Source organism: Euleptes europaea, chromosome 4 (assembly GCF_029931775.1).
Source record: "Euleptes europaea isolate rEulEur1 chromosome 4, rEulEur1.hap1, whole genome shotgun sequence".
NCBI classification, from domain to species: Eukaryota; Metazoa; Chordata; class Lepidosauria; order Squamata; family Sphaerodactylidae; genus Euleptes; species Euleptes europaea.
Window position 1 is genome coordinate 72,716,089 of NC_079315.1, and position 21,260 is coordinate 72,737,348.

General features: G+C 39.7%; 1 protein-coding gene across 1 annotated transcript in view; it reads left to right on the forward strand.

Moving 5' to 3' along the window:
- The first annotated feature begins 497 nt into the window (after window positions 1–497).
- Window positions 498–21,260, forward strand: part of PJA2 (praja ring finger ubiquitin ligase 2) — a 50,529-nt gene continuing 29,766 nt past the window's right edge. Inside the window, exons 1-4 of the mRNA XM_056848393.1 lie at window positions 498–618; window positions 7,475–7,675; window positions 9,403–10,456; window positions 15,747–15,932. Coding sequence (XP_056704371.1) covers window positions 573–618; window positions 7,475–7,675; window positions 9,403–10,456; window positions 15,747–15,932 — 1,487 coding nt within the window. The 5' untranslated portion in view covers window positions 498–572. The remainder of the gene's footprint in view (window positions 619–7,474; window positions 7,676–9,402; window positions 10,457–15,746; window positions 15,933–21,260) is intronic.

Consider the following 21,260-nt stretch of genomic DNA (forward strand, 5'->3'; position numbering starts at 1 on the left):
TTAGTAATGGGCAATAGTGTTGGTCTGATTGCTTTTATTGGACTTGTTTCATTGAAACACAGTTAAATTTCTCTCTAACATTTCTGTTATGTCCCGATATGTAAAAGCTTCAGAATACTTGTTTGCATCAAAACATTCACTGCGTTCTTTTTCAATTATGCAATTGGAGAATGGAGAATATATAATTCTAAAAGTTATAGATTAAAAAATTATTGTAGGAAATTCAGTTAGACTTATTTATGGCTGAAAAAAGTTTGTTTCATTTTGACTGTATTTTAAGAAAATAATGCAAAAACTGACCATCTTTATGCATAGAATTACCTTTCCTAGTCCTCTTTGGAGGTCTAAAGCCATAGGGGAAATGAATGAGCAAACCTAACGACTAAACATGTGCAGCTTTATTATGGCACTGGAACATATATATGGGCTGCTGCAACAGTAGGGAAAAACTCTGCATTTCTTTTTAAAATACTAATTAAAATAATGTAATTGGTATCACAGGTTTCATGGACAAATAGAATGATAGCTCCTATGGACTGAGGAGATGGCGGGAAGAAAGCTCTTGAGAGAATATGGATCAGATTGAAGTCTTTTCTAACAAGACCCTGCTGAACTGCAGTATGTATCCTGACATATGTAGACCAATTGTTAGAATAGGTTTGGAAGGTCAGGGAGGAAAAAACAGTTCTCATAAACTTGTTTTCAAATGAATTTCCAAGGGTTATCCCATTAGCCTAGTTCAGATGTCAGGACCAAGATATGGTATTACTTTTGGGGATGTACTCACCTGTCTCTACTCTCCTTGTCCATGTAACTTTCACTTTCTGGATTGCTGTAACTATAGTTTGCCCTGTTGTCTTAATTGAACAGCTCTGATTACTGGTAACCATAGTTGCCCAGTTAAGCTCTCATAGGGGTGCACATTCCAAATTTCCAAGCCATATTTTGGACACAGAAAAGGGTCATTTATAGGACAACAGTGCTCGGTTGTTTATCTCCGTGGATGGGTCCAGAAAATTTCCTTCACGGAAGGCTAGTTTCAGCCAGCACATTTTCCTGACATTCAAAGTGCAACATATCATATCATTGGTATTAACCCCTAAACTAGTGCATTACGAGTTCTTAACATTTTATCTTTCATTTTTGATAGTAAAGCAAAAATTACATTGAACAAGAGATGCAGTCACCTGGGAAATCAAATCATGGTCAAGATAAAATAAATATTTCTGCCTACTCATGTTTCTTGAATGGGATACCCAGAAATAACATACTGTATGCTTAACCATATGAAGAAGAAAACTATTGCATGACTATTACAATGGGGCCAGTAAGGCTGCTGTAATTGACTAATCTTAAGGCAAAGTTTGTCAGGCTCCTCCTCACTTTTTCTCTCTGGTACATTGATCTGGCAAATGAGTTTTCAGACTTTTCCTAAATTTAGTAACTGGACACATACACAAAGTCCTTTTCTGTTTTTTGTTTTGAAAATATTCTGACATGCTCATCTAGCCTTTCATTTTTAAGAAGGGCAGCAATAAGAGCCAACATGCTGGCTCTTATTGGTGATCTTGGGCCAGTCACACATTCAGACTAATCTTCATCACAGGGTGGTTGATATAAGGATAAAATGGAGAAAGGGAGAATGAAGACACCTTGGGTACCTCTTGGGGAGAAAAGTGGGGTATAAATAAAGGTATCCCTCCTACAGATATTGTTCTATTGCCTTTGAAATATAAAAAACTGTCGCAAAGAGTAAAATCTGGTTAGGAGCTCCATTTAAACTATCTGAGGAACCCCTCTGCTTTTCCCCAGTGTATTTTTTCCTTCTATACCTTCCTAGTCTCCTTCATTGCAAGTGCCATGCTAATTTATCTATGCTATCTGCACTGAAAACATTGGTGAATCAACATTAGTATGATCTTAATGTGCCTAAAGATTGTAACAGTTTAAAGAGGAACATGTCCCAAATTCAGCGGTTACTTAGAAATGTATATTGATATAAATCCACCAATCAAGCGTCGTAACTCTTGCCTGGAGGTATCCAACGTGTTGTCCCTGTACCCTTCCTTGCCTGCTTCATTTTGGTTTATTCTTGCTTGCTTTTTTAGCAACTATTGCAAGATTTTTTTAAATCTATCTGGAGGGTGACAGATGGCAAACCCTGCCTACAGATCACAAGGGACAACAGTTACTGCAGCATAGCCCTGTGCATGCAGATGAAAGAAAAAGGAAATGTACATTAGATACAGGAGCACAGAAAGAAGGAGGAGAAGATCATAAGCTTGCAGGCAAGGCCTATTTTTTAACTTCTTTGAACACTGTAATATGCTGAGTTAGATTTTGGTTCTTAACAATAAATACTAAGAGAGAAGGCTGTTAGCAGTGCATATATCCTGCAGTGCAGAGCTTGACTTTTTATATTCGACATTGCAAAATTCATTTGTGGAATTTGTTGTCATAAGATTTGGTAAGGGCCACTAGCTTAAATGACTTTTAAATATTTACATCCATGAAAGCTGTATTATTTAATGGCTATTAGCCAAGGTAGTTTATTCCAATCTTAGTTTAGTGATGAGTACTAAAATGCAGGGGGCTAGACAGGATGGCCATCATCATCATTCCCTGCTTGTCATCTTCTAGAAGCTTCTGCCCAGCCTCTGTTAGAAACAGAATGTTGGACTTGATGGACCTTGGTCTCATCCAGCAAGGTAATTCTCTTGTGTAATCTTAGTTTATAACTTTTCACATTTATAATTGTCCTAACGTCCATCTCTTCTTCCTGAACTGTTTTACTAACTTGGGCAGGAAAGTTGATCATAAAGGGAAAGGTAGGTGAGAGCTAATTAGACTGTGGTTGATGTATCTATATTTTCTCAATCAGCAACTGCCCATATATATTCCTTCTCAATTGTGGCTCCCACCTCATGGAACAGCCTACCTGAGGAGGTCAGGAAGGCTCCCTTTTTCCTAGCTTTCCTCAAACTATGCAAAACGGAATTATTCAAGAGGGCTTTTATACGCAGGCAATAGCGTTGCACTGTATTAAATGATTCCAAGTTACTTGGATAAATTATTAGGGACTGTGATCTGTACTAGTTGTATAGCATGCTGAAACTAGGATCCTGTTGTGTAATTTTGCATTATTTAATGTGTCATGTTAATACTTACGCGTCGCTTCAGTTCTGTTTTTAGATTTCAGATTGGTTCTACAACCCTAATCCTATTGCATTGTTAATTGAATGTCCAATCCTGTCGATTGTATTGACTCGCTCTGTGTAATCTGCCTTGAGTCCAAATGAAAAAGGCCAAATGATAAATAACATAATTTTTTTTAAAAAGTGCTTTATTCAACCTTTTAAGGTGGGAAAACCTTCCTTAATGTAATCTTCCAAACTTCTGAAATCATGATGTTTGTTTTGTTTATGATAGCTTCAGTAGGAAGCAAGCATTGCATTTGTTGGGTGTAGCTGTTACTGTTACTTATTGTGTAATTATTATAGCAGAGTTCATGTAAATTATTGAACCCAGCTTTGTAGTTTTGCACTTACTTTATCATCTCTGAAGATTCTTCTGCAATTGATAGAAAACTCATGTGACTTGCTGTAATTCCGTGATAACAGATCGTGAAACCATAGCTTGCCTCACTTCTTCCCTTGACCTTCTGCTGCATTATATGCAAAATTTTATGGGACTTCTTGGTCTTAGGGCCTGTAAGGAACCGTAAGCTGGAAGGAGAGCAGCCATCTGAGCCGTGTAAAGGCCATAGTAATGAATGGTGAAAGTAGTGAGGCAGTCTAATAAGACCCACTTGAGAGCGGACATTTCCCAAAAAACACCCCATGGAAACTAAGGCTGCGATCCTGAAGGGGGGTTTGATCCTTCTTATGCGCTGACATGACCCCATGCTGACATGTGCCTACTTATCCTGGGATAAGGAGCACTTACGCTGGCGTGGGGGACATTCACACCGGCAAGCCACACTGTTGCGCGGGACTCCGCTGCTGGCGCTGCTATTCTGGCAGTGAAATCCCAGAAGTGGGAGCCCACATCGCCGTGGGGTGGGCGTTCCAAGGAGTGGAGCTGACGTTAAATAAGCTTCCTAACCCCTTTCACCCCAGGAACGCCCCCTCCAGCAGTGGCATTGCTACACCACCTTTTTTGGTGGTGTAGCCTCACTGTCTGCTATGGGGGCATTTTCCTTTTTAAATTTTTGTCACTGCTTTTATTTTCTATTCGGAGGTCAGGAAGCCTCCGAGGAGGTGGCTAGGCTGCGCTGTTCCTAGCCTTCGCAGATCTACCCCCCCCCCTTCAGAAATGGGCTATAAAAGTCTCTGCTGAATCAGAGAAATGCAGTAAGCAATAGAGGCACAGCATTCCCTTGAGTGACAAGGGAGTATTCCCTCTAGTATTCACTTTTCAGGACCCAGCCCTTTGAATTTAAGGGAAGATCAGAAGTTTATTTTGTTCCAGGTTCAATGTGAAAACTCCTGTATTCTCCTGCCAATAAATTCCTCAGTGTTTTAAGTTAAACCTTTTATTTTTAAAATCATCTAATAATTCTAGATCGGGACCACAAAACGCAGCATACAAACAAGGATAAAAGAACATGAAAGATACTGCAGACTTGGCCAACCTGAGAAATCAGCAGTGGCTGAACATGGACTGACACAAACAGGACACAGGGTCTTATTCCAAGACACTGAAAGACTGGACAATTCTACCGACTATTTTGTCAGATTGCACAGAGAAGCCATTGAAATTCATAAACATCAGCACAACTTTAACAGAAAAGAGGAGAGTTTAAGAATGAATAAGGCTTGGCTTCCTGTTCTAAAAAACCTCCAGACTAACAAAGACAACATTCAACAATAGCCATGCAGATTAGCTTTGGATTACACACATTAACAGATCACTTCAGGATACAATTGGTTCCATATTAACATACCATACCCTCATTAGCACATTATCTTGATACTTACAGGACAATGATTAGCACATTACTTTTGCAGGACAGTCCTCAGCTCAAACCCAACCCCTTTCTGACTATATATTACTCTTCCTACACACTTGACACTGAGAGACACTGTCCTTCAGTGTTACTACTCTGAAGATGCCTGCCACAGTTGCTGGCGAAACGTCAGGAAAGAAAATTCCAAGACCATGGTTACACAGCCCGGATAACCTACAAGAACCAATGAACTGACCGTGAAAGCCTTCGACAATAATTCTAGATCTGATTATGTAAAGTATGTGATGAACAGAAAGCTTTGGCGTAGATAAAAGCAATTAAAAATATATGAGCAAACGTGATATTCTTGCAGAACTAGCTTCCAGTCGCTTGAGGCAGGCTTGAGGGGAAAGGTGGTAACCAATGATGACATCAGCTGGCAGCACCAACTATCAGAAGCTCATCTATGACTGGAGACATTTAGCTAGCTAGCTGGCTTCAGAGGTGGGAATGGGCTACTCACACCTGAATACACAGGGATATGGTGGCTGGGCAAGAGGAACTTGCCTTCTGGGCAATAGTAGTTATGAACATTCTGGATAATCAAGTGCCAGATAACAAAGCTTTTCCTGAAATTATGTATAAACTTTCTAGTGAATGGATGGTACTCAGTTTGAACACCTGTGGCTATCAAACAGTTTCTTTATGCAGTGATACTTTGTAGCGTAATAAGAAGAAAGAGAAATTATGGCAGTTTATAGATGAAAAATTCAGGGGTGTGAAGGTGTTCCCCCCAACACTACCACCAATGACTTTTCCCGGTTTTTTGAGAACTCAAAAAAACTCTCATGAAATATTTTGTTTTAGAATGAGCAAAATGCTTCTTTAGGGAAAGTATTTCACACTCAAAACACATAGCATGAAGAAGTATGAAGATTGTTTCATAATTCACTTCATATATTTTTAATAGCTTTTACCTTCGCCAAAGCTTTCTGTGTGTCACTTATTTTACATAATCTTCATACTTCTTCATTGTTTCATACTTTCACTGATTTTATATAACTTGGGGGGAAACAGTTTTCTTTCTCCTTTTGGAATAAGTAAACTGAAAGACAAGGTTTTACTCAAAATGGGTAATATGAAAATTTGTAAGACAATCTATAGCATTAGATAATTATAATTCTTATGGATACTGAAAACATACACAACATTGTTTTTAAATTGTTTTTTAAATTAAATATAAATAATTTTGGCATCCATTAATATGCTATAATGTGTTGAATGATAATACATTATTAACAAGTTCAGTGTTTTCAAGTTTAACTTAATATCCAAATATGCTAATGACTATATGAGAGTGTTTCTATCCAAATAGTACACTTTTTTCTTTACTACAGAATTTTGTTTTCTACCTTCACCTCCCCCCGCACCCTACTTCTCGAATAATGTGACCTGGATAGCCCAGGCTAGCCTGATCTTGTCAGATCTCAGAAGCTAAGCAGGGTCGACCCTGGCAAGTATTTGGATGGCAGACCTCCAAGGAATACCAGGGTTTTGATGCAGAGATAGGCAATGGCAAACCACCTCTGAACTGTCACTTGCCATAAGTCAGATGTGACTTGATGGGGGGAAAAACACCCCTCCTCAAATTCAAAAAATTAAATACAGGTAGCATGGTAGCATAGGGTGCAGCGCTTTGCAAATCTTTCTCAAGTATACTTGCAGTTTTTCTTCTAGAAAAGGAAGACGTTTATCATTTTAAGCTCCATAAATATGCTGAATAGGACAATGTTATATGCTGTTATATGTGTTTTATGTTATTGAATAAGTTTTAAACGTTTAGGTTTGATAGGAAAGTAAGTATTACATATATTGCCGATTTTCCCGAAATCCCCCCTCAGATGTTTTTCACGTGGCTTCAGAATTTCCAGAAGTTTGATATTGCTGTGCCAGTTGGTAGGAGGGAAGTAGAGGGATTGATTTGGGTGGATTCTAGCCACAGAGATTGCACTGATCTAGAAGCGCAATTGTTTCATTAATTATGCAGGCTCATTGGTGTCTTCTAGTTGAAATACTGCCTTTCCAATTCTAATTATGCTGGTGGAGAAGCAAAACCAGCTGGTGGGGAAGATCTTATTTATGGAATAAGATGGAACAAAATTGGGAGGGTGGACCATAGGAATTAATCATTAAGATGGGGATATTCTTTATAATACAAATAGTTTCTTATTACTATTTAAGCAGTTTTTTGGGGGCTGAAAGGAAGGTCTATGTGCATTGATGAGTTTCTGATGTTTAGCTTAGAGAGTTCACATTATATTAGTGTTTCCCTTTTAATATAATATTTAGAGGTTTTAATCAATATTAAAATAGAAGACAATACACACACCTGTTTTAGCATTATGAGCCCTTGAATTTAAATTTTTTCATGAAAATTATGCTTATGACTCACCTTAGTGTTTAGAAATAAGCTTCTAATATATTTAGAATTCCATTCTTTACCCCCACCCCTAATTTATTTTGCAGCAATGGGTCAGGAAGCCGGGAAGCCCACATGGCCAAAACCGGCAGGAGGGTATCAGACTATTACTGGTAGAAGATACGGAAGAAGGCATGCCTATGTCAGTTTTAGACCATCTCTGACAAATCTGGAGAGAAATTCAAGCCAACATGACGAAGAGTGTGAAGGACTAGAGCTAGATGATGTTCAAAAAGAAAATTCTTTGAGTGAGTGTCACAGAATTGCGAACTGAAATTTTCTTCCTTCAGGGAAATTTGAAACAATTTGCTGCTGATTGGTATTACTGATTAGTTCTACTGTATAGTTCTTAGCTGCTGTTGCTGCTTTTACTGCTGCTTTTATGTATGTGATGCTGCTGCTACTTGCTTTTAAAAAAATCTTAGGTATTATTGTTTTGTTAATTTCTGTATTGTAAACTCTCTTGAGTGCTGTTTTAAATTATGATGGTGGCATATAAATCTGAATAAAATAAGACCTAGCGCCTACAATTCAACGTGCTGTTGGTTTACAAAATATTGACATTGACTTTTTTTACATCAGTAAGTATTTATGATCCTCGTTAGAATATGATGCAAATATTTGGTGTGGCTAAAAGTGGAGCCTGGTGCCCTAGATTTTCACAATTTATTTTTGAGGGAAGTATCAAAAAAATAGTGGCTTGTATGATTGCAGATCAAAGAATTAAGTCAGTGGGGGAATGTTCTTTTTGCTACATGCCAACATAGTAGTGAACATGTTTTTAGTGTTTGAAGTCCATGTCCTACATACTTATCCGCTGTAGCAGAGTCAGCTATGTACATGGCCTTCTGTTCATTTGCTTTTTCCAATTTTCTTTCAGTTGTTATATTACTGTTATGTCATTGGCTCTTCCTGTATCAAAGACCACTTTGGGATGGATTCATATGCAAATATTCTTACAGAGAACATGTTTTTATAAGAGTATAAAAGTACTCTGTTATACTATACTGTAAAATATACTATACTATTAAAAGTATACTATAAGAGTAGTTTGTTTTAACTGTTGCAGAAATGTAAGCGAAAAATCATTTCTAAATCAAAATGTTCCAGAGCAAAACTCACCAATTGCATTATTGTATTTTTGTTGGCCGTGGCATGTATCCTACCTTCATGGAACACAGAGTTTTCCCACATTGCTTTCTGTGTAGCCCCCTCTGATCCACGGCAAGATCAGTCCTAAGCTTGTGGGATCTGTACAGAAGACTAGCTGTGCAGGTTAGGGGGGAGGGGTTGGAGCAAGGAAGGAAAAGATTATGAAATTGCTCCTCCTGTTTCTTCCAACAGTACAGTTCCACTGAGGAAAGGGTTAGATTTCATCCACTTGTCCTTTCTCACTCACTCCAGCCCACTGACCCACATGGCTGTTCCTCTGCATGGATTCTGCAACAGCAGAAATGAACATGGGAAAACTTGGCTAGCCTTCCATGAACAAATGAGTTGATACACACTGATTTTATGGGGAAAGCCGAAAAGTTGTAACTTGCATCTGTTTACTGGACTGCTTTTCTAGGGGACAGCATTGCCAGCTATGTTGTTGGATGAGGCTTCCCAGCAGTTTAATAATGCATGCTGACTTGGCAATATATAATAATAAAAATATTATATAATGATCCTACAACTAGCTCTAACGTTCTCCTGTCATCTGAGTATGAGGTGTAGCAAAATCTATACCAATGCTGTGCGACAAAAGCTAAGATAATGATAAGGTGAAACTGCATTGCTTGTGACCTAAAAATGTGCTCATGAGTTTCTCTTGCTGGTATGTTATCTAAATAATGTTTCCCAGTTGTGCCTCTGAACATTCATCAAATGATGTTGGAAAGATGCACATCTCACATGAGTATGTAATGACAAGTAAATTTATAACTAATCTGCTCTTTTCAACATATGCTTTTTGTGCACTTTTTATATAAAGGTTCCAGTCCATTGGTTCAAGTGTGTTCTGCTTTGGCAGATGTACCATTGTCAGCAACTGTTGTATCAGAAGGTCCTCTTGGTCAAGCTGAATTGAGCCAAGCAGATATTACTTCATCTTCACCAGGATCTTACAGTTTGGGGGACAACTCAGTTGTGAGAAGCAATGTGAATTCTAATGACATTTTGGATAATTGTGCAGACTATACTTCTGCAGAGCATAACAACATGAATGGCCAGAATGGAATTGCTTTTGTAAACATTGACTCGTATGAGCCTGATAGCAGTGATGGCGAGGAAGAGGGTGGCCAAACAAATCTATCCTTAGCAAAAGAAGAAGCAGGAATATGTCAAGAGATGCTGGAAAGTGTGCTTTCTGAGTTGGAGAAGGAAGTGGATTCCCTTAGTGATCTACAGTCACATTTGTCCGAATTCACTCATAATGCTTCAAGCAACAGCTTTGAAGATCTAAGACCAGTGCCTTTCAAGAGACATTCTAGCATAGAATTGGATAATACTCACCAAACTAAGACACTTCTGAAAACACCCAGTGAAGACAACTTGCTAATAAAAAATAACTTTACCACAGTTTACGACCTGGAACAGCAAAAAAATACAGCTGATCCTTCAATTAGGACACCAGTAGGGATTTATAATGACTTGAGTACTAATCATGGGAAGGTAGACCAAGGGAATTCATCTGAATTGGTAGTAAGACCTAAAGTTCGAAAGCAAAATTCTGTGAACCATTTGGATAAGCAGTCTCTTAAAAATGATGAGGAAGAAAAAAGCAGTGCTAGGAGGTGGAGTGAGAATGTGGATGTCCAGCAACACAGTACAGAATGTGTTTTGAAACACAGCAAAGAAAAAATCAATTCTAATATGTTTTTTGATCCAAGAGATTATGAAGGTGCTCAAAAGAAAACAAAAAGTGAACTAAGGAAGCAAAATGTAACTCTCCAAGACAGCAAAAGTAAACTAGATGATAATGCTTTCTGGGATGAATTTGAAGATTGTGGAAGGAATCTATCTAGCTCCAACAAAGATGAAGACAGGTAAGCATTATGCGTACAATTGAGTTTAACTGTTCTATAGGTCTTAGTAAGTACTTTGATTAATGTATAGATATCAAATTGTTAGAATACAATGTAAAACGGGATCGGTTTTCCCAGCTTGATATATTATCGAATGCCTGATACAATTCTCCTGTCACAAAAGGGAAGACCAAGTAAGCCTTGCATGTAATATTTGCTCAATCCATTGGAGGGGGAACTTGGCAAATTTTTATATTAATGATGCGTACTTGGGTCTGTTTATTTATTTATTTACAAAGTTTGTTTTCTGCCCTTAAAAAGGGCCACCAAGATACCGTATATACTCGCTTATAAGCCGAGTTTTTCAGCCCAAAAAAAGAACTGAAAAAGCCGAACTCGGCTTATACGCTGGTCAATACGGTACGGTAGGGGAGGAGGGAGGAGGAAACTTATCGCCATCACCGCCGCCGCGCCCGGGCGCCTTCCTCCGGCCAGCAGCAGCCTGGAGGGGCCTCCTGCCGGCCCAGAAAGGCCGCGCTGCTTGCGCTGCCGCACCCGGGCGTGTTCCTTCAGCCGGCAGGGGCCTTCCTGGGCCGGCAGGAGGTCCCTGCCGGCCGCGCCGCCGTCGCCACCGGGCCCAGGCGCCTTCCTTTGGCCAGCAGGGGCCTTCCTGGGCCGGCAGGAGGCCCCTGCCAGCCGCGCCGCCGCTGCCGGGCCCAGGCGCCTTCCTCTGGCCGGCAGGAGGCCCCTGCCGGCCGCGCTGCCGCAGCCCACGCACCCAGGCGCGTTCCTTCAGCCGGCAGGGGCCTTCCTGGGCCAGCAGGAGGCCCCTGCCGGCCGCGCCACTGCCGCCCATGCGCCCGGGCGTGTTCCTTCAGCCGGCAGGGGCCTTCCTGGGCCAGCAGGAGGCCCCTGCCGGTCCAGGAAGGCCGAGCCGCCGTCGCCGCCGATTCGCCGCGTCTCCCGGTAAGTAGGGGGTTCAGGGGCTCTTCCCCCTCCCCCCCTTGGATGGCACTGAGGTCGGGGTGGGTTGGGGTGGGTCGGGAGGGCCCGGTAGGCCGGCGGGTGGGTGACCTGGGGCAGGGGCCCTGCGCTCTAAAATGGTGGCTGCCATTTTAGAGCGCAGCATTGCCAGTAAAGGGAATTTCTTATTGACCCTCGGCTTATACGCGGGTCAATAAGAAATTCCCTTTTCTGGCCTCAAATTTGGGGGGTTGGCTTATACTCGGGTCGGCTTATACCCGAGTATATACGGTAGCTAACAATTTAAAACGGGTGGGGAGCCTTTTTTCTGCCAAGGGCCCTTTGGATATTTATAACATCATTTGCAGGCCATACAAAATTATCAACTTAAAAATTAGCCTGCTATATTTGGTCAAACATTTAGCCAAGAGGCATGACCGGAGACTGCTCAGAGTGTCTGCCACATAGAATGACTCGTTTTTGAACTCTGCCATCCCCAGCTGGGCCCAAGAGATTCAGGCAGGGCAGCATCCTTCTGAGCTAGAGATCTACCAGGACTTATGAAGGGCCAGAACAAATGATTTCGCGGGCCTTATATGGCCCCTGGGCCTGACATTCCCCACCCTTGATTTAAAACATACATGATAAAATCACATTTTAAATTTAAAATAATTAAAATCAACCCTCCCCACAAAACACATCATTAAAACCATTAAAAACAGTTTAAATATATACAAAACATAAAAAACCAATTAAAACATTTGTTAGGAAGGAGGGATTATTGATGGAATGCCAAATGAAACAAAAAAGCTGGCAGAATATGGCAACAGAAGCAGACAGACAAATTTCCCTGGGGAGAAAGTTCCAGAGCTTTTGTGCCATGGCCAAGAAGACCCTCACCCAGGTTACCACTTGCCTGATCTCAGATGGCAAGGGCACCCAAAGCAAGTCCTCCAAATGTGACCATAGTGGTCAGGCAGGTTCATAAGACAGTAGGCTGTCCTTCAGGTATGTTGGTTCCAATCCATATAGGACTTTGAAGGTCAAGACCAGCACCTTGAATTGTGTCTGGAAACAAATTGGAAGTTAGTGTAAATGAGCCAAGACTGGAGTGATATGATCCCTATGACCCACTCCAGTCAACATCCTGGCTGCAGCATTGTGTACCAATTGAAGTTTCTGGCCACTTCTCAAATGCAGCCCCATGTAGGGTGCATTGCAGTAATCTCATATAGATGTAACCAGGGCATGTAATCACAGTGGCCAGATCTTTTCTGTCCTAGAAAGTCAGCAGCTGGCTAACCAATCAAAGCAGGTAAAAGACATAGCTGTTACCTACTTATCCAGCAGTAGGTCTTGGTCCAAGAGTACCCCAGACTATGGACTTGTTCCTGAAAAGGGAGTGTGACCCTGTTTAAACAGGTGACACCTTACATCCCTGCTGAGATTATCTTTGTGCGAGGGGTGGGGGGAAGTATTATTTGCAATCTGCACAAAGCCCTAGTTTTATATACATTTTGGAACTATATTTCTGTTGATAAATAATACTTTATTAGGATCTGTAGCAATATGTACTTCTTTAGTACTTTACTTGCATTTTATGATGTTTATGGCGGTTCCCATATTAGACAGGTGCCATTTTGGTAGTCTTCCATTAAACATCCTCTGCTAACAAAACCAAACAGCAGTGTAATGCTGTTCTTTCAATTTTTCTTTTCTGTGGTATATTTTACTACCTTAAATACTGTCTGAATATCCCCAGAGCACTTGAAAACTGTGTAAGACATTATCTCCATATGACAGAAGAAGAATTGAGTCACAAAGGTAAAACAACACAGCCATATTTAGAAAGGAAACCTAAAGCAGAATGACAGTAAAAATCTATTTTCTGGTGGCTTGTTCAGATACACAAGATATAATATATTTATATCTGTGTTTTTTTGTTTTAGTTTACCTGACTTTCTGTATAGTTGTACTGTTAGTGCACTTATTGGAATCACAGGGACTACTTGATTAAGGCTTGAGGTGAAATCTCTAGATAGATGTAATGGAAAAATGAGGGTCTTGCTGAAGCGATGTATATCTTCTGAGTGAAATTTTATGGGGGAGAGAAGAAAACTTCAGCTTCTGACCCCTCTCCTACAGCATCCGTCCACCATTTCCCAAAGTAACACCTCTGGAATCTAGTTTTGAGAGGGGCCTGGCTTTGGGTAGTGGGGAGAAGGAAGTCATTGCATCAAGGTGGATTGTCTCCTACTCTTGCTCCTTCCAGCTGAATACCTGTCTTCATTTGTTAGGCATTCTCTGAACAGACTGAATTTTAGAAAGCAGCTATTATGGATAAGTAGTTTTTAAATGTTGCCTTTGTTTGGATGTGAAACGGTGCAAACCTTAAACTTTCTGATACGGGCAACATCACAGTTTGGAAGATATGCTGATACTGGCTGATGTGCCAGCTTCAGTTCTGATATCCTTAGTTGGGTCTTTTAAAACTAGTTTAGAATTGGCTACTAAACAATCCATGGTGTCATAGAAAATTGTAGAATACTCAGTGCAGTTTTCTTAGCTGTTGTAATATTATAATAGAGTGTCCCACAAGTACATAATCTTAGGGTAAAGAAAGCATCAGAGTGAAGAACTGACAGCCTAGCTTGACTGAAAAGCCACCGAGCAATGTCCATCCAGTGCTCTCAGATGGAATCTTTTGAGTCTACACATCTCTTCATTAAAAGAATGGGTGTGTTTGTCGTGTTAAATCATCAGTGCGATACAAATTAACTTGTTACGGCAATCAAAAGAAGAAATAAAAGTATCCATAATGGTTCTTTAATTCGGCAGTGTTCCCACTTGGTTCTTAAGGACTCCCTCAGTGCTAATGGGGTATGTGCTGCAGAGTGTAGTTAGAAAGAGGACTTGGAGTTCAAATGTAATTATAATATGCTAGAATTTTGCAACTTTGCCTTACTTCAAAATGGCTACATAATTGAGGAAAAAGAGTAGTAGTAATAGCAAGTATGATGTAGAAGGCCATCATTTTGAAGACAGCCCAAAAACTTTGATCTATTTAGAAGTGACTACATTTAGAAAAGTGTGTTTAGACTCTGACAACCAAGAGATTTAGGAGACCAACAGTGCAATCCTAAACAGGTCTACATAGACTCTTACAGAGATCTGTTTAGTAGAAGAGTATTCTTAGGATTGCACTGCAAGCCACCGAATTATTTCTGAAGATAAAAATTATATTCAGAAACTGCTAGATAGGTATCCAGGTACATACACGCACATATGCACACACAATGTTGTATGTTTATGTTCTATAAAGCCAACTCCCTGCTTGTTCATTCGTTTTCAGGTTTTGTTGAATTACTATAATGTGAGCATGTGCTCTTTCACAAGTGGGAACAGATGGAAATATTTCATCATATTTATCTTCTATGTTGCTGGAGCAATTGCAGATACACTACAATGCCAGAAAACCAGCTTGTATCTCCTGGTTAAACTTTTTTGAACAAAGCAGCCATGAACATATGGTTGAAGGGAAGTTGTGCGTATTGTCTGTCCCGTAACGTAGCCAGGAAGTAGCAGCTTAATATCTTGATTGGCTTTTTTCCCCTTGGGCTTGGATGCTTCTGGAATCAATTAAATTAGAGCTGCTGTATGCATAAAATTTCCTGATGAAAACCAAATATTTGTGAGGGTTAAATCAAACATAAATCAAAATATGGATGGCCATGCAAGTGTCTGTGGTCGTCTGTTGGCAAGCTGTTAGAAGTAAAATACATGTTTTATGGCAATTCAGATGAGATCAAGTGTTACCGTAATCTTCTTTGTCAGAAATAAGTAATGGGTAGATAAGTAGCTCTTAATTTGATAAATATTCCTGTTAAAACTTTTTAAAGCAGGTTGTTGGTATTTTTTTCCCCTTTAAGAGCTGTGCATATCAAGTAGACTGCTTTCATTTGTAAACTACGAAGGTTGGATCTACCAGCTTTTTTGCTAATGCAAAAGAGGGAGCAGTCACTTTTGACTTCCTCATGAGGGATCATGGGACTCTGTGGACAAAAGCCAACCAAAATGGGGGCTACAGAGATGAGGGAATTGGGCAAGATCACCCCTTCTCCCTCCTTTGCCAGTGGAAAAGCTGGTCAGATGCAACTCCCAAATAAGGCAGTACTTCACAGACAGAGCCATTCTGTCAGAAATCTTGTTACGTGTCATATGGGTATGGTAGTGTCAATTTGTATATTGTATTTAAAATAAATTGCACTTTTGACCTGTGCTCAAAATATTAAATTTGATTACAAATCATGTGACGTCTTAAATACAAATGGAGTGTTTCAAATTGCAGCTCAGAATGCAGTGATGGGGAATGGTCTGCATCTCTGCCATCCTATTTTGCTGTGACCGTGAAAGATCAGTCTTCCAGTGATGAGAGCTGGGAGACACTTCCAGGAAAAGAGGAACAGGAGCCAGAGGTGCAGAGTGACAGCAGTGGTGTGGAAGAGGAACATAATGAGTTTGGTTTACAAGCAGGGTATGTCAGACACTGAACTGTGCTAGTCAGCAAATACTTAAAAGTACAAGATTATGTACTCCATTCTGTCATGGTCATTGTCATAGAACCATACCTCTTGACTTGGAAAGTGTTCAGTGTTTTAGATGTTAAGACTAATATAACTTAAATAACACAGCTCTTTTCTGTTATAATTCTTAATGTTTACTTTCAACAGCAAATTGCACGTCATGCAACTGGCCATTTTTTTCGGTTTATATTATTAATAGATATAAATATGGAAGGATTGCTTTCTGGGTTTAATTTGCCACAAGACTTTGTTATTCCCTGACTTCTTTGATATACCTTCATTATAAGTTTGCATGTAACTTAAGGCAACGCTTTTGAGTCAAATCTTTCAAGGACCTAGTCTGTCTTGATTCTTAAGATGTCAAGCTAGTAAGACAGCTAATATGAGGCACTATTTCAGAATTGGCATGCTGATCAATTAACTATTGTTGGTTGAGTGCTTATTTAACCACAGCCAACTATTCTATATAGAGATGTGACATTTCCAGAGATTTGGAAGCCTTGGATGAAGCCTGTGTTCCATTTTCCCTCCAGGAAAAAAACCCCAGAAATTTTGCAAGCCATGAAATATATACAATACTTACCAAATCTAAACTTATTTTATTGCTTAACTACATGAAATGCATCACGTAACTTATCATATAATATTAAGCCTTTTGACATATTTACCCTGTGCTACCTTAGCCCATGAGTTTTTATTGTGTTTGAGGAAGGAAAAAAGAAGCGTTGAAAATAGAAAACAGAAATTTTATAGTAAACAGAAGGAAATGATATTTTGACAACATTCTTATATCTTAATAAGACTAGCAGAATATGCGGATTTCAGGTTAATTTTTTTAACATTGATAATGTCGAATACTGTTATCACATACATTATAGTATGTTAATTGTGGGCAAAATTAGTCACATTTATACAATAAGCATAGCCTTGAATTGTGTATGTTTACAGGAATTTATCTAATTTTATGAATTTTAGCATAAAACATTTCATGCTACGAAGTTTGGATGAATAAGCCCAGGTCTTTAAAAGCATTTCAGTCCTCCCAAACAGAAAATACTGCATTAGAGTTTTTTCAGTGCTTTCATTGGCAGAAGGGGGGGGAAGAGTCCTTGAAGGGGGATTTCCCCTTTAAAATTATATAATTTTTTAAAGGGGCCTTCACACCTCTAATTTGGTGAAGCCAAGAATGCAACTGTATAGGTAGCAGTTAATCTTCATAACTGCATGCATCTCTAAGCAGTCTTGATTTTTAATAGTTGCTCACATTTCAGTATCTTGTTTTCTTTGTCCATATAGGTGTCAATGTCAGAAATGTCAAGGTGTGAAATATGCAACTCCTTTTTTCCCTAAGGGCTTAACTGCATAAGATGTGCTAAGGTATTAGGATTTTTACATAGAAATAGTTACACGTAGGGGTGTGCATTGAATAAAGCCGGGGGTTAAAGTGGACAAAATAGCAGCACTAAAAGGGAGCCCAAAAGCGGATCCCGAATAATGCAGAATTTATTCAGCATTATTCAGGGCTGCTTTTGCCCTGTCACCATTTTTAACTCACCCACCCACCCACCCCCACACACAAACACACACTTACCTGCTGGCTGGGTCCGCTGTTGTCTCACAAGTCCACGTGGAGTTTGGAGGCAGCATTAATGCAGGAAGAACTGAAAGATGGGCTCACTCGGAGCCCAGCCTTCAGCTCTGCACACAGCCAGTGTATTATACTGAATAAGGGCAGTGGTTGGGAGTGGTGGACTCTAATCTGGAGAACCGGGTTCAATTCCCCACGCCTCCGCATGAGCAGGAGATGCTAATCTGGTGAACTGGGTTGGTTTCCCTACTCCTACACATGAAGCCAGCCAGGTGACCTTGGGCTAGTCACAGCTCTCTTAGAGCTCTCTCAGCCCCACCTACCTCACAGGGTTTCTATTGTGGGGAGGGAAGGTGCTTGTAAGGCTGTTTGATTCTCCCTTAAGTGGTAGAGAAAGTCAGCATATAAAAACCAACTCTTCTTCGTATTTTTTGGGTTTAATAAACCCGAAAATTTTCAATTTTCTGGGAAAAGCCAAAATAAGTATTTGGCTTTTTTGAAAATGTCCAGGTCTATTAAACCCGAACCCAAAAAATACTGAAAACATGGTGCACAGCCCTAGTTACAGGGTCCTAATTCAGGCTGTAGTCATGGGGGGGGGGGGATAACTCTTCCATCCCTGTTTAGATTTACCAACTGAAATGATCATTATGGATAAATTGGTGCATTCCCTGCTGGTACAAGTATGAGCATTCAGACATGCAGTTCCTTCATCTTTATTCTCAAGTGATAACTCTCAACAAAGAGATAGTTCTGAATTCATAATTCAGCCCTTAATTCTGTCTGAGTATAAACTAGCTGTGATTGAAAATGCTGCCATGGGTGGGTCTAGGTTAAATGTTCTGCTCACACGGCACAGTTATATCAGGGGAATGGAATATTCCTGCCTCCCACTTTCCCCCAGCAGTCTACTCCCCAAAATTGTGCTCCTGGGGGACAGGGAACCCTCAGGAACACCAGGAAAGCCCTATTGGGGGTCTGCAACAGGAAACTTTGTGGAAATTTCCTTGCCCCTTCTGTTAGTAGAAATCTTTCACACATGCCGAATAATGCACTTTCAGTCCACTTTCAATGCACTTTATCAATCATTTGCAAGTGGATTTTGCCATTTCACACAGTAAAATCCAGCTTCAAGGGGAATTGGAAGTGGATTGAAAGTGCATTATTTGGCATGTGTGAAAGTGCCCAAGGTGTGGATCCAATCCTATATTCCTTTTTTGTTGCTCAGATGTAAGATGAGCTGGTGAAATTAGAGTATAAAGGCTGTAGGCAATAAGGACAATTACAGGGGTAATTAGTAAGAGTAGTACATCCACTGAAATAATAATATTGAGCTAAATAAGTAAAACTAAGATTGACTAGTTTCAATTGTTTTATCTTAAATCCTTAAATTAATTGGGTTTTAAAAGAGAGAAGAATGGCAATGCGGTAGAAATACAGCAGTTTTTCTAAAATACATATTTCACATTAAAAGCAAGACAGTTGTGGAAGCACAAGGTATAATGAGACAGGCACATATTAACCTTTTTTTAAAAAAGAAAACTTGCATGGGCCTTAAATGACAATGAAATTATGACAATTTATGACACTTATTCTTTGTGTTCTGTGCAGATTTCTTTGTGCATTTTCCATCTGGGAAATGAAACTCTCAGTACAGAACATCCAAAATACTAAATTGTAAGGATAACAAAAACTGTAATGGAAAACTATACATGCTAGAGAGTTCATCTTATCTCCCCACTGTTATAGCGCTTGGTTCAAGCTTCTTAATAGCAGTAAGGTCAGTTAATGTTGAGAACAATGTCACTGATTATATAATACAGGAGAAAAGAAAAGCTGGGACGTTTTAGAAGATGAGCTTACTATATTAAATATCAAAATGGGAGGGGGGCCTGCTATGTAAGATACATGTTGCTGCTACTGCTGCAAGGCATCTTCAGCAGAGTCCTCTATACCCGAGGGTTTTTTAATTAGCTTTTGTTACACTTGAGTATCTTAAGTATTTTTGTGTGAGGCTTTTCTTTCTTGCAGGTATTAAGTCTGGTGCATTAAAGATGACTGAAAGCACATAGCATAATTTCACTGATAAATTGGTCACATTTTCTTAAGATTAGCACTAGCTTATGCTTGTACACAAACAATTGTACACTACTTGAGTTTATTAATGGGGTTTGTAATGACCTTGGCCTTTATATTGTTAATTGCTTTCTTAGTATGGGAGAAGAAGGAAGGGCCTCTCACAAATAGTGAGGTATTGTATGGTTCATTCGAATACATTGGAATTTTTTCCTAAATTGGAAAAAAAATGTAGTTAAGACCATTAATGTTGTCCACCTACACTATGAAGCAATTGAAAGGGTAATTGTTTTACTTGCTTTCTGAGACCTTTTTTCATATTGCATGACTACATTACAGCAAATCGTGACTCTTACAGAATGACTTGGATAAGTGGTTTCTATGTGCTTGAATTTATGGCACTGAGAAGTTTTAAGCAGCAGCTTTTATTATTCTCTTGTCTTCACGCAAAAAAATACTATAAGGTAAATAGTTTGCTATAGCTGACCTTTGTATAAAGGTAATCAGCAAGCAAACAAAATCCATTTAGTGCTAATTCAACCAGAAATTGGAGGCTCATGCAATTTTCTTAATGTAGAAAGGCTAAATATTTGACAACCTTGAAATTAGTTTAAGGCAACCACAGGCAGCTTGGATGGTTATACTTCTTGTAAAAGTTGACCAGTGGGCCATATAAGCCCTGCAGAAGGCAAGAAAGATGCTGCAAGGGTGGGAGCGCTTGTAGTCCAGGATCTAGACACAAGACCCATTTAAAACAAACGCTGAGAATCTTGAAGTTTAAATGTATTTCTGGGTCTTGTAGGTACAAAATTAAGTGAGTGCTTTGCCTTCCAGGATTAAATGGCAGCAGCAGAATATAAAGTAATAAGAGAGATGTAATATCTAAAATAAAGTAGATATTAACAGTGACTTAGATGGCCAGGTGGCTCATTCTTGAGCATTTGGGAGGCTCTGTGGCTATAGTCCCCCTACGTACATATACTTGTTGAATAGTGGTAGTGGGACAGAACCCCATTCTACACAATTTGGGTGCAGTATGGGAGGCTCTTTTTAAAAATACGGTTCTCCAAGATGCGGAAGATTAGAGAGAGGGGATTAAGATCTGGTTTCAGTGCCACTAAGTTGTTGAGACAAGTTTTAAAGTTCCATCTTCACTACTTCCACATTGCCATCCATCTTTTGACAGTTATAGGCACAAGGGAGCACATATTACCAGTGTGCCTACAACTTCATTGGTTACCCATTTCTTTTTGGTTTCAATTCAAGCTGCTGGTTTTAAACCCAAATGGTTTGGGGCCAGAACACCTGAGGGAGCATCTGCTCTCATACATACAGTCTTGAGATCTGATAATGAGGCTTTGCTCCAAAGACCATTGCAAGTTGATGCTAGACTGGCATCTATTGGGAGCAGAACATTTTAAGTATTGCCTCAAATCTGTGGAGGTTGTTGTTGGCCTGGTAACTATATCATTTCTATCTTTCTTTCTTTTTGGGTGGGGAACAGGGTAAAGATTTTCTTCTTCCAGGTTCTTAACTATTACTTTATGAAAACTGAAGAATTTCTGTGCTGTTTTTATGAATTGTTGATATTGATATTTTTACTGTAACTATTCAC